Raw genomic sequence first — 24,950 nt, forward strand, 5'->3', positions numbered from 1 at the left:
CCCCCTCAAACAATCCTCTCTTGTATGTTGTTTGCATAAATATACATACTTTGTCTAAAAGCCTGAACTAGATGCTAAACACTTTGGTCCTGCCGAAGTGATTTTCAAGCCTAACGTTCAGGGCCCGTGCCTGGATGATGGGCTCCTTGGCTAACTTGGGGCCCTTTGGGAACCTACCCAAACAGGGTTCCTAAGTGGTTGGAAGTGAAGACAGGTCAGCTTTCACAAGTGGGGCCCTAAATCTGGGTCAAACAGGATAAAGCCAAAGCCTGACCGTGCCTAACCCGACTCATCTGAAAGGCTTTCCTAAACCTCAAGAGATGAATGTTTTATGAACCACACAAGTAAATGGTAGCTGGTTGGGCTGCCTAGCTCAAGAAATTGACCTATGAGACGCCTGGTAGAACACCCAGCATGATGCCAGCCCTGGTGCAGAGTTCACTGGGTGAGGCACCTTGTTAAAATGAAGATTCTAGTTCAGGAGATCTGAGGGTGGGGCTGGGATTGTACAATTGGAAAGAACCTTGGGGCTCTGATGAAAGGGGTCATGCACTTTGAGAAACACTACCCTATTGTGATACTAAGTGCCATTCCATAGGAATCGTAATGGTACTCCTCACGTTAATGGTGCTCCTTCCTACAGCTTTATTCTTGAATTAATATAAGCACTGGTTTGCAATTTGCTTAAAATGTGTGCTGTGGCCATCGTGCCAGCTGCTGGAATAGCAGAACATCCCATGTGTCTGCGTGCGAGGAAGGGGAAGGCACCCTGGCCCCCCGGAGTGCCAAGACTGTGGAAATTCTGGGATGCTGCTCCCACGTGTCTCCATGACAACGGCGCACCGCTTAATTAAGGAACCGACCTGTGATTGGCTGCCGAGCAGCAGTCCCATCCTTTGTTCATTTACATTTCCACAACTCTCCCTTACTATGCTGCTGAATATCACTTTGAAGCTTCCTGTCGCTTATCACATTTTAAAGGGTTTCAAGGAAAGAGGCAGACTTCATTGTGAATACCTGGGTTTTTTTTTTCCTAACCAGCAAAGCTTTATTTTCACTTCACGTTGAGACAGTGTTTGTTTGCCTGAAAGAATATGTGGAAATTATGTGTGATTTTTTTTGCTTTTTTTTTGGAAACTGTTACTGCTATAAACACACAGTATCGAAAAGTGGAAAATTTAAAGCCAAGAGTGCCAGAGTGTCTTTCCAGAGCCTGTTGAACAAACCAGAGTTAGGGGGGCTTTCCTGAGGCAAGAGTCTCCAAATGTAATTGTGGAAAACCTGAAATATCATTCTTACTTGGATGAAAATAGACCACAACAAATGTCAGAGGGAAATGAATTTCTAAGATGGAACCCTATGAAATCACCAACATTCAATTATTTTTTACCTATAAAACAGAGTTTAACATACTGTAAGAAATACTTCAAATTTGATTTTGTAGGTTTACTTCTTAATAAACATTGGACAATGGGTTAATCAAAATAGCTCACCTTAGGAGTGCTTCCTAACTCCCAGGTCCTGGGCCCAGTCTTTGCATTGATAATCTCATTGAATCCTCTCGCCAACCTTATAAGTGGTACCATTGGCATCGTCGCATCTTAACAGAGAAGGAAACTGATGCACATAAGAATCAGAAGTGCACATTCTAACCCTGAACTCCTACCCTTAACCCCAGTGCTTTGCTATGTTGCAAAGCAAATCTATGTTGAAATTAAACATGTAGATGCAGCACACAGGCCTGTCCCTGCCACTGGGCATGCTGTTGGGACATGATGTCCGTCCCTATGCACATCAGATGTCCCGCACCCGTGAACCACGCTGTTTTAAGGATACCCAAGATTTGTTTGAAAACAAATGGGTTTATGCTCACAGATCTCTAAAAATGGGCACAAGACACTGTGGAGGCCACACGGGGAAGCACCAGGGTAGGTCAAGAGGCAGGGCGAGTAGGAGATGTGGGCAGGAGCCTCCTAGTGTGGTTTCTGTAGAAAAGATTGAGTGAGGCAGCATAAACAGACTTCAGTTTGGTGGGTTTGAATAATTTTAGTAGGCTCTTGGGTAGAGGGGTTTGTCTCTAGTTCTCAGGGACCTGAGTGATTAGGGCAAGTGGATAGTAGCCCAGAGTGTCAGAGCCCCATAAAGGATATGGTTGGGCTGTGGGCTCTAGATTGATTGGTTTGCCTATGAAAGGTGCACTGGAAGGTGAGTCGTACCCTATTTCTAGGAATTGACCAACCCTGAAAGCAGCAGTTTCTCCAAGGTCAGCAAGGCCCCAAATGTCAAAGCACCAAATACAGAGAGTACAAAATGTGGTTTGTACACAAGCCACCCCATGCAGCTTCCCTGAGTCCCCAGGCATGGCACACCTTTCAAAGCAATATGTGTAGAAGAAAAATGACTATGAACATTGCTTTTATTTTAATAAAATCCCTGTGCGCACTTCAAAGAACTATGTAGGAAACCCTACCCTGGTCCGTTATCAGGAAAAGTCCTATCATTTCTGTAGGGCTGCTGAGTTTATGGAGCATTGCCTGGCACATTCTCTTTTGATACCTGTCAGGAAAATACAAGGCTCTCGTTTTTATCAATAACGGAGTGGAAAGGATGGTGACATTTACTGATCTGTGAGCTCTTTGCACCCCTTCCTGGGCCTATGCAATCCATGCCTGGTATATAAGTAAGGCTCAACAAAAGTACGTTGGCCTAGACTGAGGCTCAGAGATCTTAGCCCTGGATGTACAGGTGGTAGGGGACAGAGGTCCAGCTCAGACCTGACTTTTGACTCACAGGGAAATGAGGCTTTTCCAAAACTGAGAGCTAATAATAGAGCTCTCCTTCACTGACCCCAAAGCCCACCCCAGAGATGGAGGGGTGGCTTCCAGGAGGGTTCCCACTACTTCTTTGGCCTTTAATCTGATGCAAAGATTAAATCCACTGTGGTATGTGCTGGGTAGACTGGCACATGTATAACTTATGGTGATTTGTGAATTGTGTGCACTGGAAGGTCACTGACCAGTGCATGGTCAGTGTATGGTCATCTTTGGCCTCCATTCTCTCCCCATTCTGTGTCCCCCACCCCCATCAAGTTCTTTCCCCACCTGGACTCCCTGGGTGCTCCCTGATGTCCTTATCCAGGCCCCTCACCCAGGTACCCCTGCCAGTAGTGTTTCTGACACACTCTCTTCCCTGCCTCTTGTTCATCTGATCAACCAGTTTGCCTTGAGCCTGATAGAGGTGCGGGCTGTGACTCAAAACTCACATCTGTAGGTACCCTTGGGCCTTAAGCCAAAGGGCCCAAAGAGGAACATGTAGGCTTCAGGGCATGGAAGACAGGTGACATTGATCCAGAGAGGGCTTTTGGTGACCTTTAAATCCCATAGATGAAGACCCTCATCTGCTTGCCTGCTAACTCAGATAACTTTATCTGGCTCTGTCACCAGGATAAGTAGGTCAAGTTAGGAATTTGGGGTGTGGGGAGGCACAAAAGCCCCTTTGCTCTTGTTAATGAGATTAAACCCTCCAGTGGGACATTTCCGGATTCAGCAGCTGATTGTGCCATCTTACCCCTTTACCTCTGTACCCCCCTCCATGCACCATGGCTGCACAGACACAGCAACCATCACCTAAATACTTCCACCAAATGGAATTTTCCTCTGCTTCAGCATTTGCACATCTTGGTCACTCCTTCGGACTTCATCATTTGGTACAGATGTTCTGGGGTTGGGGTGGGGAGGAGGTGAAGATGGGACTTCACATCTTTAACCTAGATTTTTAATAAACGTGAAGAAGTATGTGTCAGGAAATGGAACAAGAAAGTAGCTTTCCTAGAACTGTTTCACTTCAGGACAGTTTCTAACCAAGTCTGTGAAGAGCTTCCTGAGGGAATCTGAGCTGGAATACGGAACCACATGTCTCCTCCTCTTCCCATAAAAAGCCTACTGTCTGATCTTGGCCATGTGGCCAGGAGCACCAGAAATCACCACTGATGGCAACAGTCCCTGGTCTACCTCTGCTCTGCACATCATTTCCAGAAGAGGGGTGAAATGAAATTACTTTATTCAGGGCTATGTTTGTCCCATAACAGATGTTTAAAAATACCTCCAACAAATACACCCTTCCATCTTTTTTCCTTGTCCAGTTAAATAGAGGAGCCCCTGGGGCCTCTCCCAACCCCCCACCCAAGTCCCACAGCTCTGCCCACCACTCTTACTGGAGAGGAATCAGCCACGTGATTTTAAAAGACGTAATGAACAGTCTTTGCTTTCAGGGGTCCTAGTAAACAGGTTCCAGTTCCTGAAAGATAAGTTCATGCCAGGAAGAAGGCAATCCTCTATTTAAGCCCTTGCTCCTCCCCCAGACTTGGATTTAAATGTGCATCTGACTGAAATCCAGAAAGCAGTATTTCAAAAGTTGTTGGTGTGGTTCCAAATAGGTCACCCTCAGCAAACATTCCACTCTGGGCTTTCCAGAAACCACACACCAGAGTATAAAAGTTTCCCTGCCCTCATTTTACCTATTCGCCTCTAACCACACAACCAGATTTGAAATACTGGCAGAAATGGAGGCTTTTTAGCTTACAACACTTGATTCCGTATGTTCCGTGGGATTTCTGTAGGTTGCCTCATTTTATGGCTTTAGGGGTTTTGTTTTTTGTTTTCCTGAACTGAATTGAGATTTCTCAGTTAGGGGAACAAATCCACTCCCACCAGATCTCACTGAGAATGGAGATGTGAGTTTAGCACAGGAAGGACAGCCTCGGGGAAGGAATGTCTCATCTATCTGTCACAGGCCCCCAAGAGCAAGAAGCAGAGTGCCCCCCCCCAACATGGAAGTACCACATCTTTCTCCAGCAGAGGCTGTTGCTGCCAGATTAAATTGTGGAGGAAATAAGAATGCAATAAAGAACAAGGTGTTACCCAAGGTCATTGTCTTGCTTGAGCATCTAGAGCCCATATTAAAATGGAGCAGTGAGGAATGGTCACACAAACACATCTTCCTGCTTGTTCCAGCCTGGGAGCAGGGCACTTCCGTAGAGGTTGTCCAGGAATTGTGACAAAAAATGTGTACAAGACATCCAGATGGAGGACAGGGGGCAACATCCTGTACAAAGTCCACTTTCCTTAGGGGGAAAATCAGCTGGCCCTGTCCACAACAACTGTCTGGTGGATATCTTATCAATGCCATTACAACCTCCTGCCCCCCCAAATACTCATTTTTATTAACAAACACCAAGGAAAAGAAGAAATATTTAACTGAGACGTATATTTTCCCATCTGAGTAATTTTTTCAATCTCGCAAATTGCAAACCCTTAGCCTTCTTGTGTGGCTCTCAGCCTGTCTCCAGCCTCGTTCATTCTTATGCCAAACAGAACTGGCCGAAAGAAAGCAAGGAACCACGCCTTACCCCAGCTAGTTAGGTGGTGCTCTGAGCCAGAAACCGGGGCAGGATTATTTTGCTGCTGCTGTCCTAAGAACCGAGTAACCTGGCTATTCAGAACACATCGGGTAAAGCATACCGTACTGCTAAGAGAAAAAGGAAGCCTCTGAAAATAGTGCTTAATTAGAGGGAGAGGATTTCTCGTGAATGTTCAGGAAATCACTTTTTCCTTAACATTCTGACACTGTAACCCAGACGTTTTGGACAGTTATCATAAATGAGATTTGAGAACGTTTTTCTTCTCTCAGCAAGCCTCCTCACTGATTGTTTCATGTCTTCCTGAACACCTTTCGGCTTTGATTTTTGTTTGTTCCAAGAAGTGCTGAGAAAGCTATTTGTCACTCTCCTTGCAGACTATTAGTGTGCTTTCCTACAGCTGTTGCAACTAATTTATCATAAGCAGGCCATCTCTGATCAGAATACTTAATTGTTTAGGCCTGATGACTGAACCAGTACTGAGGAACCATAGGTACCTCTTTTTCCATTTCTTTCTACTCCTTTGCTATTAGCTAATGTTCACTATCCCCACCTCTGCTTCTTCCTCATTCTTTCCCACCCCTTTGCAAACATGTCTCACGCCACTGGAGACTTCCCTGCCCTCTCAGACATCCTTGTCTTCTTTCCATGACTGACTTGAGAGGTCACCTTTGAGATGGAAGCCAACCCCAGACACCAGGAGAGACAGACTTTAATCACTCTTATTCTCTGGAGAACCTCAGGGCTCTCTTGTGTTCAGAATCCCTAGAGTGCAAGCCCAAGGCAGAATTCTTCCAGGGTCTCTAAAATTTGAAATTGTGATGAAAGGTTCAGGAGCAAAGAAGGGCTTGATCACCCCCATGGACTGTTTTAATAGGAAGGCTAAACACAGAGCACCATCTTGCATGTTTCCGAGCTTGAGACCCATATGGGCACTTGTGTTGTTTTCACCGAGTGGCAACTGCGATATACTGATTTGCAGCAGACCTTGCCCAGGTCCTTCTGACCAGTGTAAATGCACCAGTAGGGCAGTGAGCCAGCCCAAGTGCCGGTGGGACCCTGGACCATGCTCTGTAGGCACCCTCCCACAGCAACCCAGCCCCCAGCAGCACCAGGCTGGGCTGCAGAAGGGGAGCCCCCGGTGGGGTCTCGAGGCCTGTGTGTCTGTTGCAGGCTGGGATCAGAAGGTCTCTTCCCCAGCTAGATCTTAAGCCGTAGTTTTAGGGGTGAGATGGAAGGTCCTCTCATCAGAGACACATTCAGTAAACACATGTTGAGCGCCTGCTGTGTACAAGACGCCTGCTCAGTGTGGGAAACAGGGAACTACCAGATCCAGTTCCTACCACGGGGAAACCTGTCTCTTTAGCTTTGGGCAAGAGTAAGATCAATTTCAAGTAAGATGACCCTCAGGGCAAAAAATGTAGCAAGAAATCATTGCTTTTATCTGTGGCATGAATGCTGTGCGTGTGTGCGTGTTGTAGTGGTGGAAGAAAGAAGTGGAAAAGCAGGCAGAGATCTGATAAATAGGGCTGCGTCTGCATCAACTGGTTAATTCTTCCGAGAGGCTCAGGAAGCCAGTTGTAATTAGATATGTTTTTTCTATTACTTAAATTGAAACAACTAATTAAATCCTTAATTAATGTTTTTTAACTACCTTGGGATAAGAAGTGCCAGAGAAGTTATTCTAAGTGCTAAATATTACTCTGAAGTCCCAGGGAGCAGTTTGCTCATGTGTTGACTCTGGAATCTGTGAGGAGGCTCATGCTGTGAATAAAAGTCATTTGAATCGCGGTTGGCAAAATGTTTAAAGTATCTTCTTCCCCTTGACTTCCCCCAAGGTTATCCCCTTGGCCTCTGTTACAACTTTCATCCTTGATTCACCATCACCTTTGATCAAGCCCTCAGCCGCTTAAAGTTTTGGGGGAGAAAGCTCATTTAGAAGAGGAGTTTGCTTGGTTCTGGGCCCCTCTGTAAAGTATCTAGCTTATCAAGTACAGGCTATAAGCAATAATGAAATTTCCCCTGTGGGGTGCATTTTCATCTTTAAAACCTTAGAAGTTATAAAAGGAGTGATACACAACTGCATTGGGAGGCAGCCAGGCCAGCAGTAAGCTCTGCGGAACATTCACATAATTTCCGTGGTCTCTGCCCCTTGAAGAAATTATTAGGGGCTGGTATTTCACTCCCCCACACTCCTTCTGTCTCCCTGTCTTCCTCATGGTAAATCACCAAGGAAGGCACTTACTGACAGAATACATTAATTTGGTAGCCAGAGGATCATTCCAGCAAGGCGCATGGTTTAGAGACAAATGAGAGAGACTTTCTCTAGAAATTTCCAGGAAGTCCTTTTGGAAGTTTGCTTCGAAGGCCTAGGTTTTCTGAAAGAGTAGGGAGAATTTTATTAGGTCTTTATTTGGCAGTCGATGTCTCTTAGATTCAAGCAGAGGGGGTGTTTCACATCTGGGAGATTTTTTCATGTCTTTTTTTATTATGCAGATGTTCACATCTGCAGACCCTTCCCTTATGCGATTGCCTTCTCTCCCCTCAGTGAGTCCCTTGGCTCACCCTCCACATTAATCTACAATGGACTAAGCCAACTAATGACAGCTGTAAACTCCTCGGGGACCACTGTTTTCTACTTTGCCCCTTTATGTTCATGTTTGGAAACATTTATATTAATATTTATGTGAATCAATTCAGAGAATATGTTTGGTAAAATGAATTTATTCATGTTAGTGGATAGAAGACCACATTATAGAATCACTTAGAAACCTACGAACATATAAAACAAAAATTATTGGAAAGCTAAAATCCAAAGAAAGTCTTGCAGATTTCATTTTAGAACGCATTTCATTTTCTGTTGCTTTATATGTTCTCAAATTGGAAAACACAACTATGTTTAAGTCTACAAGTTCAGAAATGTAGTTAGAATTCAGGATCTAGTTCAGGATATAATCAACTACATTTGAAAAAGAGAGAGGTAGTATAGATTATCTAGCATAATGATCCAAAACCCTAACTACATGGTAGTAAGTGTGGGGAGCTTTTAAAACCTCCAGTGCCTGGGCTTCACAGCCAGAGTCCCTGGATCAGCTGATCTGAGAATGGCGTCTGGGCATCTGGGAGGCCATGTAAAAGGTCCCAAGGAATCCGATGTGTAGCTGAGTTCAAGAATTCCATATACATAGTCCATTGACTTTTCTCGTACTTAACAGGGTTCTTTTTCCCACCCAGCATACTCCACCTGAAATAGCAGAATTGTTCCCTGGCCCAAAAGGTAAAGCAGTTCTCCCCAGTCACTGTGAAGTCATCTCTGTAGCTCCCAGGGAAGACGGCAGCTGGCACCAGCTGGCACCTCCCCGGAGGGTGTGCGGGGGCCTGTTCTCAGCCCTGTAGTGGGCACAAGCCCTGAGCAATCACCCGTCTGCCCTGTAAGAACTTGAGGCTTGGTGACGGAAGACCTGGTTAGAGTCCCTGCTCTGTTATTTCGATTCTGAGCCATCTTGGTTAATACATATAACCTTTCTGGGCCTCAGCTGCCTCATCTGTAGAATGAGGAAGGTCACACCTTCCCAGACTTGTGAGAATATGAGATACTCATGAATAGGTTTGTCACCTGTGCAGAGCTACAGAACTAGTGAGTTTGTGGGGGACACTGTGTACCCCTGGGGATCACCCTGGATCCTGAGGGCATCTCCTCAGTAGCACTGGCCAAACCCAGCATCAGCCTGGCTCCCGATGTGGAGTTTCAGGGCGGAAAGCCCTTGGATCCCAGGTGTGCTGTGCCAGAGCCAGGGGTAGAAAGGGGGGGTCAACAAATGCTGGGGGCCCATCGTATCAGAAACCATGTCTGACTAGGGAACACACCCCGAAGTGAGAACGCGGGCCCATTCCGCAAAGCGAGGCTCTCTTCTCCTTTTGTCAAATGTTTTTCCCAGCACAACAGTCTGTGTGCCTGTAGGACCACTGGGAGCAGGAGGCAGGGCAGTCTGCTGGTACTTGGATTCCAACTCTATTGGGCTGTGAGCAGGTTACCTCACAGGCCACGCCTCCTGTTTCCTGTGCAGGGCGGATAATAGCAGCCCCTCCCTCATGGAGGTGTCTGTCGTACGAATGAAGAGAGTGAATGTACGTGAAGCCCTGACTGACAGTGATGCCAGGTCGGGGTCGGCTGCTGTGCCACACAGGGCTAACCCATCTGCCTGTCTCCTCCCGCCCCAGTGCCTAGCCCCTCTTGTAATGGCTTTGACGGCACCCTTTCAAGGCCCTGCCGGCTGCCGCTGGGAAAGGAGGTCTGCTTCATCGCCACAGTTCGTCTGGCAACACCACAGTTCTTAAAGGCAAGTACCTGGGAGAGCTCGTGTTGTGTGAAACTAGTACAACTGAGTCATGTTTAGTTACAGCTCACTAACCGTCTTTATGGGAAAGAATAAGATGGCAGTGAAGTTGCCACTGACTTTGAAAAGTTGAAATGTCTGCTTTCTGCACCTGTGAACTGCGCCGCATGCCCCTTGCCCTAACTCTGGTTTCCCAGGAGCTCTTTGGCTGGAAGGCAGCATCGGCTGCCCTTCAGCCTGCAGAGATGCTCATTGGCAACTCTGTAGATCCTCCTCCCTTTCATGCCAACGTTACTACCACTCAGGGCAGGCCGAGGTGAGGGCCAAGTGTCAAAACCCAGGGCTTGTCTGTATTCTCTCACCCGTGATTGCTTTAACATCCGTGGCATGAATGCGGAGTTAAATTAGTCATTCAAATTCAGATGAAAAGCCATTTTCCACATGTTTACCACCCTTCCAGATAATGGGAAGGGAGTGGTGTGGCATTTTGGCTCTTAGGTATTTTTCCCCAGCTTGTGAAATTTTAGTATCAGCTAATACTGAAATTAGCTACAGATGATGAGTTTCAGCCCAACACAACTTGGAGACTTGCTCTAAATGATTTTAACTTCTGTTACCCACCATGCGTTCTTGAACCAACCTAGGGTGAGCATCTGGCACCCCAAGCAATATTTTTTTCCCTTCTAATACAGGAAATGTGCATAGTTGACGAACCTTTAGAGGAATTCACTTCAAGGCATAGCTTGGAATGGAAATTTTTATTTCTGGATCACAGGTTTGTGAAAAGAAAAACATATTTGGGTTGGGTCCTTTTCAAGTGTTTGTTTGCATGAGCCAGGCTCTCCTTGGGAGAGAAAAGTCGGGCCTTGTCCCTTCAAGGAGAAGGGCTTTCTGGCAGCAGGGAAAATCGTTCCCGGCCAAGAGCCAGGCGGCCTCCCTTCAACTGCAAGTGCCGCATCCGTGGGTATGATGCGTGTTTGGGCCAGAGCATCTCAGGAGAGCCAGGTGCCACATCCCAGGGGCATCTTTGGGATACCCTCACCCCCATCCCACTCGGGACCCTCTCCAGTTCCCCGGAAGGCAGGGGCAGATGGGAGAGAACCTCCTCGTCTTAATTTTCTCAACACCCTTTTGTCCCTTTAACTTCGCCTTCTTTCTTTCTTCTGTAACATTTTTCACAGTTGAAGGATGAGAACTCTCCCCTCCCCACCCTTTAAGTTTTTGTTAAGCTTTGGGACTGGACTGCCCCAGTCGATAGCTGTTTTTAATTATTCGGTAATGATAAAATGTATTATTATTTAATGCAGGTTACGCTAAGCAAACTGAATATATAAATGCCAAAAGGGTTGAGCGCTTTGGGAAACACAGCCTCTCTGGTTTTAACCATTGCAAAATTACTGTCCTGCCATCGTTCTTGAGAAATGAGGTCTCTGTGTTGATCATGAAACATGCAGACTGTATCCTCTGTGTTGAGGTGCCACCACGGTGAGTCTGGTAGGGGGACCTGCTTTCTGATGAATTATCCCCGTTGCTTGGCAGAGCCCCTCCGATCATAGGATACCTGCCTTTTGAAGTTTTGGGGACCTCAGGCTATGACTACTACCACATTGACGATCTGGAGCTCCTGGCCAGGTGCCATCAGCACTGTGAGTATTGCACACCCTGCCCCAGCGCCTGATGGCCCCCAGCACCCTCCACAGAGCCCCGGCAGCAGGATTCTTGGGCCCTGGAAGTCCACTTATTACTTGGTTTCTTTTTGAGGAGGAACACTTTGTTTTCTCGAAAATGATGTACCAGTGTGGCAGAGGTCCCTGTGGTTTGAGTTTTTACCTGGAATTGACTTTGTTCCCCCTCCTCCCACCCCCCCAGCACCTTCCCAGTATCCTTTAGATAGGTAAGCTGTTGAATCTTACCTAAGAAAACAAGGTAAGTGATGATGGCCATTTTTTCTAAGTTATGCAGTACGTTATTTTAAGTTTATTTATTTATTTTGAGAGAGACAGAGAGAGAGTGCAAGCAGGGGAGGGGCAGAGAGAGAGGTGGGGGACAGAGGATCGAAGCAGGCTCTACGCTCACAGCAAAGAGACCGACACGGGGTTTGAACCCACGAACCGTGAGATTATGACCTGAGCCTAAGTCGGACGCTTAACAGACTGAGCCACCCAGGTGCCCTATGCAATACATTTCAAAGACAAACTATTGAACTCACATCACTGCTCATTGTAAGCAGACATATATTGGTCACAAGCTACAGGCCAGATACTGAGCTAGACCAAGCACATAAGGATGATCAGAATCTCCTTGCTGCTCTGCAGGAGCAAGGTCTAATGGATGCTTATAGGATGCTGTCACTGCATTGGATGGAACGTGTTGAGGATACTGGGGGTGCTCAGAGAAGGATTCCTCACCCAGCTAGGGGAGGGGATTGGGAAGGCTCTCTGCCACAGAAGAGGGCCACAAGCTGGGAGGTAGGGGAGGTACCCCATGTTGTGGGGTGGGCAGGGGATAGAGGGAGAATTACAAGTATATCTGGGTTCTCACTTAGCAAGAGGAGTCAAGAATTAACCATTTAAAGCCATATTTTCAGTGCCAAGTTCTAGCTTTAAACAGGAAAATGTTTAATCATAACGGATCCTGACACATAAATTGACCACCAACACTGTATTTTGATAGATGTCCTGTCTGTAGTATCCATTGTAACTTTCCCTTCTCTGCTGTTCTTGTCAAAAGAATAGGCTTAAGTTCCATCAGGATCCTCAGAACCTAAGGCTGATCTTTTTTTTTAATATCTATTTATTTATTGGGAGAGCACAAGCCGGGGGAGGGGCAGAGAGAGGGGAACAGCAGATCCAAAATGGGCTCTGAGCTGACAGGCTGGCAGCAGCGAGCCTGATGCAGGGCTTGAACTCATGAACCTTGAGACGTGACCTGAGCCGAAAACAACTGAACCACCCAGGTGCCCCTAAGGCTGATCTTTAAAACGTTAACCCTTTGCTCCTCAAAGTGTGTTCCTCAAACAGCAGCAAGGACATCACACGGAGTTGGCTAGCCTTGTAGACTCTCAGGCATCCCCACCAGGCCTGCGGAATCAGAACGTCCATTTTTACAAGATCCCCAAGTGATTCATGGGCACGTGAAAGTTTGAGAAGCAGGGTTACCTCAAGCCTTGGCTGCTTCTGACTCTTCTAATGGAGCAAGGCCACCCTGGTTGTAGGATTACCTTCATCATCTGAAGGAGTTGCCCCAGGGCTCAGGCAAGATGTTCTCACTCTGTCCAGCCCATGCCCTTACTCAGCTGGGCTTCCTACGTCTTTGGAGATCACATTTTCCAAGGCAGTGGCTCCCTTTATAGCTTTGGTTTCCTGGTTGTGATATCTATTAACTGTTTGCCAAAAGACGTGCTAAATTCCAGCCACTGAGGCAATAAAGTCCAGATTGTTCTTCTTCCCTAGACCCACAGTCCAGCCTTCTGCCCTGTGCAGTCTAATATTCCAACAGCATCCATTCTGTTCTTGACACCCCCAGGGAAGCCCACCAACAGACTTGACCGCAGGGGACTCCACGCAGCCCTGCAGCACTGGGGCCTGAGGTGGAAGTCATCTGTAGCTGACTCTCTAATTTAGGACCGTGTAGACTAAGCATGAACTGCTGACTGACAGCCACAGAATCCAGCCAGAGGTTGCTGTCAGGTCTGGTTTGGGCCCAGATCCCCCCCGTGTCTGGATCGTCTCTTCTGTACTCAGCTCCTGCAGCTCCAAAGACAGTTCCACCTCCAGCAGGAAAACCTGTGCCTCTTTTTAATTAAACTCCAGTTTGGGAATCTGCCCTTATCTGAGGCTCTCTCAAGCCTTTGAGCATCTGGGGAAGCCTGCAGATTGTTCTTCCATTATTTAAGAATTCATTATCGCTTACCATTATCTTGAGAGTCACTTAAAATACAGCGCACCTGGGGAAATAAACCGTGTTTGGCACTTTCTGGAAGCTTGTATTTTTAACAGTAACTTCTGGGGAAGAGATCATTTTTGTATTAACGTTTGCTACCCGCAGACCCCATTTTCTCCTAACAGTGATGCAGTTTGGTAAAGGGAAGTCCTGTTGCTACCGGTTCCTCACCAAAGGCCAGCAGTGGATTTGGCTGCAGACGCATTACTACATCACTTACCACCAGTGGAACTCCAAGCCCGAGTTCATCGTGTGCACGCACTCGGTCGTCAGGTGAGGGCTGGGGCTGGGAGGGCGGGCGAGCCCCTCACAGCTCACACAGAGCTCCTGCCGCCTCAGGAGTCCCAGCTTCTGGAGAGCCAGCAAGCCCCGGGCTTGAATTCCTCAGTTGGGGCCAGGCTGTGCTCTGCAGTTCACAGAAGAGTCTCCAGGTACACATCCCACTCGTTCCCTCGACGCTGAAGGTTCAGTTAGGCCCCTCCGCAAGCCTCACACACTCGTTCAGGCTGCCAGGATGTTACTTACTGACTTACTGCTTCACTGACCTACTTGCATATTTTCCCCTCATCTCCACCCATCCCCCAGCCTTCCCTTGTCACCGTTTTGGGAAGAAAATTAAAATTTTGCCTCTAAATAACTCACAGACATAGTCCCCTTTATTGTTAATGCATTTAAAAAAAAAAAAAACAAAAAACCCTGCTGGCAACTGAGGCAGTGTTGGGAATAGAGCCCGGCTGCCGGTGGGAGGGGGTTCCTGGTGGTTCCTGGTGGCCTCAGGGAACCCCCGGCCCAGTGTGGGTGAGGAGAGCTTTCAAGGGAGGCAGCATATCCAGTATTTCCTAGACGCAGGCTGTGTAGGGTCATAATTCCCAAAGGTGAAGGAGAAATGTCATTTGTGGGGTTTTTTTTCCCTGACTACAGAAATTGTAAGGACATAAATCAGTTTTAAACTGGTCTGGAGAAGAGCATTTGAGCAGAGCAAAGAAAGAAAGGTTATATGTATTGTATGTCTGTATGCACGTATACGCGATAGGTAGATAATGGATATATAGAGAGAGATATATATGTACGCATACATATAGATACATACATACTGCATTTATATATATACATAAGAGATAAATGATTGATAGATAAAATGGATAGATACCATGCATGCGTACATGCACACACGTGCATATATACAGTTAACAAGTAAATCGCCCTTCTTTTAGCACGTGAGGAAAGAGGAGAAATGTTGGTCTTTCTTGCCAGTGACCCTGACCATCACACTGCATGCCACTCTTAGGAACTTGATCTTGGCTTCCCAGCCCACCCTTGCGCACTTCAGCAGCCAGTGATTTCCCGTTACAGGCCAGTCCCACCCACCACCACCCAGCCTGGGCCTTCATCAGAGGGCCTTTTTGCCCCCACCAGCAGCATCTTGGTCTTCAGACTCTGCCCTTGACCCTGCTCTTCCTCTCCATCCTCCACCTCCCAAATCTTGGAAAGTAACCCTCACAGAGAGTAGGGAGTGAACTAGTGAGTAAATAAGGTAACAACATTCCAGAAGCCCAAGAGCCACTGTCACTGCCCAAGTCCCCTTGCCCAGCCTGCACCTCCACACATGAAGCAGAAGCCATGGCTGGGTCACTTTGGCCTTCACCATATTGAATTGATTGGCCCACGGTATTTTATTTTATATTTTATTTTATTTTATTTTATTTTATTTTATTTTATTTTATTTTATTTTATTTTAAAGTTTATTTATTTATTTTGAGAGAGAACATGAACCGGGGGGGGAGGGGCAGAGAGAGAAGGGGACAGAGGGTTCAAAACAGACTCTGTAGTGATAGAAGCAAACTCGATGCAAGGTTTGAACTCAGGAACCATGAGATCATGACCTGAGCCAAAGTCTGACACTCAGCCAACTGAGCCACATAGGCGCCTCTTACCCACACTATTTTAAAAGTGGGTCCACAGGGGCGCCTGGGTGGCGCAGTCGGTTAAGCATCCAACTTCAGCCAGGTCACGATCTCGCGGTCCGTGAGTTCAAGCCCCGCGTCGGGCTCTGGGCTGATGGCTCAGAGCCTGGAGCCTGTTTCCGATTCTGTGTCTCCCTCTCTCTCTGCCCCTCCCCTGTTCATGCTCTGTCTCTCTCTGTCCCAAAAAATAAATAAACGTTGAAAAAAAAATTAAAAAAAAAAAGTGGGTCCACAGATTAATTAATCAGTGCTCTGCATCTAGATCTAGATTTGTTTGAGAGAAAACTTTCAAAGGTTGTAATTATTTAAAAAGTCATGTGTCCCTTCTCTGTATGCACAGTCCAGACTGAGTAGGTTTTAGGAAAGGCTTCTGATTATTCAAAGGCCAAGTCTTATCCTGTAGATGAAAATATGTTTCTAAAGACAATGATGTTTGGAAGTTTCAGGGCATGGGGAGAAGGTAAGTAAAAGAGAAGGGAGTAAAAACATCCTGGAAAGGAAAATATTTTGAATGTCACATTAGTCGCTCTGGTGGAATTCAGGCACAGAATGAAACTCCTTCCTCAAACAAGTGACAAGACCAGCCTCTTTCGTGGCGATGATTGTGGGGTGGGTGTCATGTAGGGTGCCTCGATGTACCACACAAGCCCTCTCTGCTGTTGCCATCTGAAATGTCCTACCTCCTGCTGTGGTCTCTTGATTTCCTGATCAGTTACGCGGATGTCCGGGTAGAAAGGAGGCAGGAGCTGGCTTTGGAAGACCCACCACCCGAGGCCATCCACCCTTCAGCACTCAAGGTATGCTGATCCCCACCAGATATCTAAAGGCCAAGTTTGCCTAAGTAAGCATTCCCATGAGATGTTATAATAGAAAGAGTAATAGTTTTATTTGCTATGTTCCCAGTACTATCCAACACGTTTCTCGGGTATTCTCTTGTTTACCATCATGACGTTCCCGTGAAGCAGGCACTGTTACTGCCCTCGTCCTGCAGATGAGGCCCAGAAACACACAACACACAAAACTTAGCTAACTCACAGAGCTGTATAAAACATACCCTCTGGACTCAAAGCATGATTTGGTGACTTTCCATCCTTACAGGAGTGGCTACGATAAGTCCACTTTGTATCTCTCCCACAGATAAAAAGCTGGGGGCTTATTCCATCATCCCATTGAGGTATGGAGTAATTTAAGTGCCCCTGTCCTTCCCTCAGCCTAAGTGCCGGGTCCTCCACAAGTGCCCCTCACAGATACTGTCCGTGTCGTCGTCGGCAAGGTGCACTTTCTACTTCTGCATCTGAAGGTCTTGGTTAACAGCCATGTTGGAGCCAGCTTCATGTCAGGGAGCTCTGCTTGTGTATTTCCCTTCACAAAGTCTTATCTCCTTCCCTGCTCCACACTCAGCTTTTAGGTGCCCCCCCCCAACCAGGCTTTCCCCCTGTGTCAAACAACTAGGGAAATGTGCAAGCAGACCAGAGCCCTGCTCCTCAAACGTCAACCTTCAAACAGACACAAATGTTGGGGAAAAAAGAGAGAAGGCAAGGAAGGGAGGGAGCATTGTATTTCATCAAAGCCAAGAAGCTAACCATTGTAAGATCCACCATTATTTATCTCCCGCTAAGAAAGAGAAAATGCTGCCACCAGTCAATCTGTGAAACAAGGATTTCTTTTCATCAGTTGAAAGACACATCCCAATTTTAGAAATGTCAAAATGTAGGGGGGAAAGTGTCTCTTAAGAATTGGTGAAATGTGGTTCAAGTTTCAGGCTGCCCAGTGACCTAGAATCCAGAGACTTCGGCCAGAAGCTGCTGTGGCAGCAATGGTACAATGAAAGCATCTCTGGTCCACGAGAGCTGAGTTGGGAGGAAGGAGGAATAACCTTTAAAGACCAGAGAGCAGTCAGTGTCTTCAGCGAGCCTCCCCTGCTGGCACGCTGCATGGTGATATATTGTATGGTGATTCATCACCAGCACACTGATACAACACACCTGCCATTGTTTGTGGAAATGTTTATTATCCCGCTCTGTCATATAATGCATCATGTATCATGTCCAAGAACAGAATTAAGCTGCTCGTAGGCAGGTGTTAGACACCCCATATATCACAGCTCACAAATGGGCATAATATGTATCATCCGCTCGGAAATTCATTATTGAAGTTTCAGATCCTTTGGGACTCCTAGAACCCAGTGGAACTTCTCATAAACATGCACGTATGTATAAGCACACCAATACAATCTCGGGCTGCCTCTTTTCAAGGAAAAGCTCCGGGACAATGCTTTTCAAACTATCAGTGGTGATGAACTATTGTTTTTTTAATTTCAAATCGGTCACTGACCGCTTTTGTAAAACGCTAATTCCCATGCTTGGATGTGATGTGCAGATATGTCAAATGGCTATAAAAGTCTTTTGGTGCTTCCTCTCATTTCCTGTACTTATTTCTCTGCTGACCAGGACCACATGATTTGCCAACAGCCCCGGGCCAGGGACCTCACTCTAAGGGGTGTATCTGGGGAGACTCTGTGACTAAGGAGCAGAGTCCCAAAGCTGACATTTTAGCACAGCAAATCCAGGCACATCCTGTAATTTGAGTTTGCACAAAGGACTGTAGGCCAATATCAGTCATTTCAGCCCTTCTTGGGCACATACACAGAATCCACCCTCACTGGAGCCATGACTCAAAAGACAGAATAGCCACATAGACTTGCACCCAGAGATTTAAGACCCAAGACCGTAAGACATAGAACGGCCTGTGCAGACAGCCTAGTGGATGCCAGGAGTGTCACTGTCCTCCTCTGCCTGGGTAGGAGCATGGCTCAGGAGAGTAAGCATTATGTTTCTTCTTTAGCTTAAAAATTATCCTACCCCCTGTTTTCTCATGCTTATGACATGAAGCCATGCAGGATGGAAAGATGGCTCCTGAGGGTTGGAAGGTCACAGTTGCTTTCTCATCACATCACACTTGAAGCAGGGGCATCCTGGGATCCAGGATTGGTTAGGATCCAGGAGCCAAAGGATAGGAGACCTTTGGCCTTTTGCCTGTTCTTCACTCCGGGGCCCTGAGACTGCAGAGGAGAGGCAGTGGGGAGACTGTGTGGGGCACATTCTGAAGGCTCCAAAGGCATTTATTTCAATGGCATGTTAACAATCCGGTACCACCACCAACTTCATTTCTAGAACCTGCCTCTCCCCCTGCCCCCACTTCTGGGAAAGCCAAGAATCTGGGCAGTGAGGTGACAATTTTAAGAAAAAAAAGAAAATGCAACATCAGCTATGAATATCTAAAAAATCAAAATCCAAGGTGAGCAAGTGTAATAGATACTGCTTATATAAGGCCACAAGCCTCTCAAAGATGTCTGGATTAAATACATGTACAAATATTGTACCTGAATGTGTCTGGAATGATCTCCAAATTGTTTCAGTCTTTCTCCCTACACCCTCCAAAATTTTCCACATAGTTAGAGGAGAACTAAAGTCACATTCCTGTCATCTCGATACTGCAATGTGGACTCTGTGTGTGTTTCAGGACAAGGGCTCCAGCCTGGACCCTCAGCAGCACTTTAACGCACTTGACGCAGGCACCTTGGGCCTTAACACCAGTCATTCACCATCAGTGTCCTCCAGAAGCTCCCACAAATCCTCACACACGGCCATGTCAGAACCCGCCTGTGAGTGTGCTGCCACGGATGGTGAGGGGGTGGGCGCCCATGTGGGGCCAGGGTGGTGGGAGTATAGAGTCCCACAAAGGGTCCCAGGCCTGAGCAGAATCAGGGCAGTCTCTGCCTGCCAAGTGGAAGCCGCCTTCCGGTTCACACTGTTTCTTGCTTCCTTTCCCTCCGGCTTTCTTCCCTCCACCTCTCCACACTCCAGAACAGACATAAAGCAGGTGACACGCAGGCCGGATAGTCTGGCCAGGTTTTGGTGACCCTGGTAAGATGTAGGATCAGGCAGGTGGTTGAACCAGGTGGTGGACATGAAGCTCGGGAATGCTTTGCTCCCAGTGGGGGTCGGGTGCTGGCAGAACCCGAAGCTGTGGCTCTTGCAACAGCTTCCATTCATGCTGGACTTTTTTTTTTTATCAGACATTCCACCCAAGCCCTTGTTTCAGGCATACTACAGTCGTCGCTCCCCTCTTTTGATAAGAAAGCTGTTAAGGATGCATGAATCAGGAAGGTGATCGGTTGCTTTCTTACAGCTGCCCCAAGCAAGCTGATGGCAGAGGCCAGCACCACGGCTTTGCCGAGACCAGCCACCCTGCCCCAAGAGCTCCCCGTGCCAGGGCTCAGCCAGGCAGCCACAATGCCGGTATGTATGTGACCTTAAACTCCTTCTCGACCAGAAGTGCCACAGCGTGGCAGGGCTGACAACACCATAGGACAGCATTACTGCATCTTCCCAGAGAAGCAGTTGTACTTGGAGATTAAGAGTATGGCATGGCAGGCAGGGGTGGGAAGCTAGGTAATTGAATTGGCAAGTAATCTGAAACATTTTTATTCCAAAATTAACATGTGTATTCAAGGATGCAAAATGTGTATGTGTACACATGGATGTGTATTCAAGGAATGCAAAATGCAAATGAATTTTAAAGATTAAGCTGAAAAACCTCAAACTGGGGGTCACATCCCCAGAGTCTCTGAGGGTACACAGGATCCTTCCATCTGAGGTCCCGTTTCACTCCAGGGAAAATGTTCAAGAAGTCAGTGCCAACAAAACTCTATCTCTGCATACATCAGGCAGTGTCCCTGATACACACCAGACCTCCCCAGAAGGTCAGGGATTGAGTGGCCTTTTAGAAAGCACGCTGGCTGTATGCAAAATCACTGATGCACACAATACTCCAGTTATCTCCTGCCTCGTAAGGGGTCACACCAAACTTAGCGACGTAAAGCAACAGTCATTTCTCACATTCGCGGGATTCAGGAAGGGCACAGCAGGGCTGACTCCTCTCTGCTGCCTCGTGTCAGAGGCCTCACCGACTGGACCTGGGGAATCCACACCCCAGGGGTGTCTGCGCTCATGTCTGGTACGTGGGGTGGGCCGGGCTACCCTGAGACCATCCACCCTCCACTTGCCTGGGCCCCTTCTTGCCTGGGCCCAACTTGCCTTAGGCTTCTCCCAGCATGGCAACTGGGTTCCAAGAAGAAATATCTGGAGATGGAGCTTTCTGTGAGAGCCAGGCAGAAGCTACATGGCTTTCTGTGACCTAGCCTTGGAAGTCCCACAGTGTCACCTCTGACATCCTTCTTGATCAGAGCAGCCCCAGCTCACCCACAGAGATCGACATAGACTCCACCTCAGGATGGGAGAAGTGTCCAAGAATGTCAGGGGCCACATCCAGGTAGTTGCCAGAAACCCCCTACCCAACCCTCGCTGACATTTTGGAGATGGGAGTGAACGTGCCAGCTTCCTGCTTGCGGTCTCCAGGAAAATCATGCAGGCCCTCCTTGAAAAGCTGGAGTGACGTGTTTTATTTTCAAATCGCACAAGACAAAGACCACTTACTTTTTCTCCAGCCACCTTCCAAAAATGCTTCCAAGCCATGAATGCCATTCTTCCGATACTTGGCAGTCCAGTAGAACTACTTTCTGCCACTGATGGGGGTGCAGTTCTGGTTCCTCTCCGCTGTGTGAGGGATGCGATCCGAGGAGAACCCCAGGCAGCCCTGTGCTGGGGATTCCTCACTCAAAACAAGGTCTCCTGTGGTCACTTCCTCCCAATGCGTGACACTTCCCATTTGGGCTTCTCTTTATGGTCTGTAGGGCCTGAGGGACAGTTTGGGAGTAACTTCAGAAGAATCCTTTTACTTTTCTTTTAAAAACTCTCAATAGCCCACAAAGCTGAGGATTTCATTTCTTGTTTCTACACATTGCTACGTATTGCCCCCACTGTCCTCCTGCCCTGCCCCGAGGGATCAGGAAACAAGGTCTGTGACTCAGCTGACTGCCCAGGAGTCTCTTGAACAGATTCCAGGCAGAGCCTGGTGAAATTGCACCAGTATTCACTGCCTGGATGAATGAATGGATATAGAAACGCATGGCACATCTGTCCGCTGCATTCATGTTGAGCAGGAAGGATAAGGGCCACATGCAAAGCCAGCGCTGGTTATTAGCACAACTCCATTCGTATTGCTCGATGACACTGCTAAGAATTTATCAATTTGGGAGAAGAAGCAACCAAATCCAGCAAGAATGGAGTCTAGAACAGAGGCAAGGAAGGGGGAGCGAGAGGAGCTGCCAAGCTCTGGCACGTCATAGCGGCTTTGCAGGGCACACCATGGTGGGAAGGCATCCCAGACCCCGAGTGACTCCAGGATCTTGCTCAAGGGCACCCTGCACCCTCCATCAGCCATGTGTCGGCTCTGACTCTGTGTCTTGCAAGGGCGGCAGCACAGCCTACCTTCTACATGTAAGCTCTTCACTCTAGTGCAGAAGGGCCTCCTCTAGGCCAGAGAACCCAGCTGAGAGCGAGAGCATCCATGTGCCTCTGTAATGGCCCAGAAGTGGTGTTTGTTAACAAGGGCCCCCTCTCTTCCCCAGGCTCCCCTGCCTGCCCCGTCATCCTGTGACCTCACACAGCAGCTCCTGCCTCAGACCATTTTGCAGAACCCACCTGCCCCCATGACACAGGTGAGTCTGGGGCTCAGGGAAAGGGGAGCCTGGTGGTGGTGCTCCCCAGGACAGAATGCTTGCTATCCTCTTGGGCGTGTAGATGCATCGGTGCCAATGTATAGGTACCAAAGCAAGATCCCAAACCGGGGGATGTTTCTCCTGACGCGCAGGTGGGGCACCTCGAGCTATGAACTTTGTCCTCTCCCTGTCCCCTCTGGCCATCATCCTTTTCTTAATCTTTGTTCATCCCTCAGCCACTTCTCTATGTTCCTCTTACTTTTTATGACTCCAAATTGGTTATGTTATTTCAGGAAAAGTTTGAATTAGGCCAAATGTCATAGGAAGCTGTGAGTCCAGTACTATAAATACCACATTTGTTGGTTGTTTTGTTTTGTTTTAATTTTTTTTTTCAACGTTTATTTATTTTTGGGACAGAGAGAGACAGAGCATGAATGGGGGAGGGGCAGAGAGAGAGGGAGACACAGAATTGGAAACAGGCTCCAGGCTCTGAGCCATCAACCCAGAGCCTGACACGGGGCTCGAACTCACGGACCGCGAGATCGTGACCTGGCTGAAGTCGGACGCTTAACCGACTGCGCCACCCAGGCACCCCTGTTTTGTTTTGTTTTGTTTTTTAAGGACCGTGGCTTTGCTGAGTAATTCCTTCCTTGTTTTAGCAACATTCAGTGAGTTACTATTTGGGTCAGTCCATGAGCCGGTGTGAGGGGCACAGCCCTAGCTTTTAGCACTCAGAGTTGAAGGGAGAGGTGGGCATACCAACAGACCAACCTCCATGGCAGGGTGTGTGTGTTTACACAACCGGTAAGAAAACAGCCTACTGAGGAGGTGACCCCTGAGCTGGGCCCGGCAGGATGTGCTTGAGGCCTGGCGAGAGGCTGAATGAAATAGTGGTCATTCATTCTGTGGCCGCGTAGGGCCTTTGAGCTGATTAGCATACACTGCACTGAGGCCAGGCTCCACTTTCAGTTTCTTTATGGGATATCTAGCTTTGTGCCACTGTCTGGCTACAAGGGGATCCGAGGTCACAGTTCACTGACAAGTACTCCTGGCCGCACTCCTGCCAAAGTGTGGACTTCTCTCTTGGGGCAAATCCATCACCACCGATGAAAACTCTTTTACAACACATGTCCCATTAACAGCCGTCTCAGATGCCTTCCTGGAATCAGAAAGACACCTGCTAGCACATGCCCCTCGACAGAGTTAGGCTGGAAGGATGTCAAAGCTACTCATCCAGAGTCAACTAATTAAAATAGTCTGTGTTCATCCTCATTCGGAAAAAAAAAAAATTTTTCTCTTCGAATTTCCAAGGCACATTTGGTATGAAATTAGTAAGTTTTTCAATCCAAAGGCACATGAAATGAGAGTTCCTGTAACTTCTGGGTCTTGCATCCTAAAGGAATTTCTTTTTTATGCATAATGATGTGATTAAGGCCTTCTTCAAATTCTAATGTTTCATGTATTAAACGTCATTTTAATTAACAGAAACAGTTCTTAGTCTCTTAGGCATGTTATACTTAATAATAACCATATTCTTTAAGACATTCTTGCATAATGCTGACCTTTCAAGTCAGACAGTTCTTTGCATACCAGCTCCATGTAAAACAGTGCATTCTACAGTTTTCTCTCTTTCCATTCTCTGAAGCTATCTATCACTCTAGCACCCTATCGTGGAAAGGGGCGGGGGGAATAAAACCCAAAGTCTGACAAAGGGTTTTCTGGGTAACTAGCTGGTGGTTTGGCTTCAAGATGTGTTTCTAATATGTCTCTAAGTTAGAATAAATGTCTTTCTCAAAGAGGCCATGATCAAGAATATAACAAGAGACTAATGCCTGGGTGTCTTGGAATCCCTTGAGAAAATCAGAATAATATTAGAAGTCACTATCACTTATGAAGCACAGTGCTGGCCCCTCCCTGACTGCCCTGCCCCCTCCTATTTCCCTTTGGAGCCAACTGGGCAACCCAGAGTGTCCTCTCCACTGGACATGCTAGGCGTAGCCCCCAATGTTTCCTGACTTTGTAGAACCCCTGGAAGCTTTTGTGTTGTGGTTGTGTGTGTGTGTGTGTGTGTTTAATTTGCTACCTAGTAGAGGTCGCTTTCTTAACAGAATTCTCTTTCAAATTCCCAGCTGTGTGTTTTGATTACTTACATTCTGATGAAGATTTTTGTGATACAGTCTGGTTTAGCACAGAGAACTCATGTTTAGCAAGAGACTTTTTCTGTTAAATGAAATCTGAAGGCAAAGCCGCTCTGATTGAGGTGCATTTGGGAGGCGGGGGAGGTGTTGCTGGCAAAACCGCTCGGCCTCACACAGCTCCTGAGACTCAGAATTCACATTTTGGCCCGGGCCACCAGCTAGCTGTGCGATCTCAAGCAAGCCACAACCTCTGCGTGACATGGGGGTATAATGTAAAGAATTAAACGACTGGCCAGTGTGGGTCTCCGCAAGTGGCAGCATATAGTGGGTTTTTTTTAATCATTTTGCTGCTCCAAAAACTGCAGTCAGTTATTCCATCCTTCAGTGTATCCTGTGTTCTACAGTCTCCCCGGCCTCCTTGCTTTTCCATGTAAGAAAGGTCAAAGGGCAGAGGAAGAGTCTCTGGAGGTGTTTGCAAAAGACAATGGGCAAGAATCAGACTAGGGAGAATGTTGGGATAGAGATTGAGGG

At 47.3% G+C, this 24,950-nt stretch overlaps 1 protein-coding gene across 3 annotated transcripts in view; it reads left to right on the top strand.

Annotated features, from left to right (window-relative positions):
• Positions 1-24,950, top strand: part of NPAS2 (neuronal PAS domain protein 2) — a 158,792-nt gene that overhangs the window by 118,389 nt on the left and 15,453 nt on the right. For all 3 annotated transcript variants that reach the window (XM_040454043.1, XM_040454041.1, XM_040454044.1), the window contains 8 exons: positions 9,638-9,756; positions 10,446-10,528; positions 11,293-11,399; positions 13,821-13,968; positions 16,372-16,456; positions 19,182-19,323; positions 19,851-19,960; positions 22,192-22,281. In XM_040454043.1, coding sequence (XP_040309977.1) covers positions 9,638-9,756; positions 10,446-10,528; positions 11,293-11,399; positions 13,821-13,968; positions 16,372-16,456; positions 19,182-19,323; positions 19,851-19,960; positions 22,192-22,281 — 884 coding nt within the window. The remainder of the gene's footprint in view (positions 1-9,637; positions 9,757-10,445; positions 10,529-11,292; positions 11,400-13,820; positions 13,969-16,371; positions 16,457-19,181; positions 19,324-19,850; positions 19,961-22,191; positions 22,282-24,950) is intronic.

Source organism: Herpailurus yagouaroundi, unplaced genomic scaffold (genome assembly GCF_014898765.1).
Source record: "Herpailurus yagouaroundi ecotype Mexico unplaced genomic scaffold, PumYag 210, whole genome shotgun sequence".
NCBI lineage: Eukaryota > Metazoa > Chordata > Mammalia > Carnivora > Felidae > Herpailurus > Herpailurus yagouaroundi.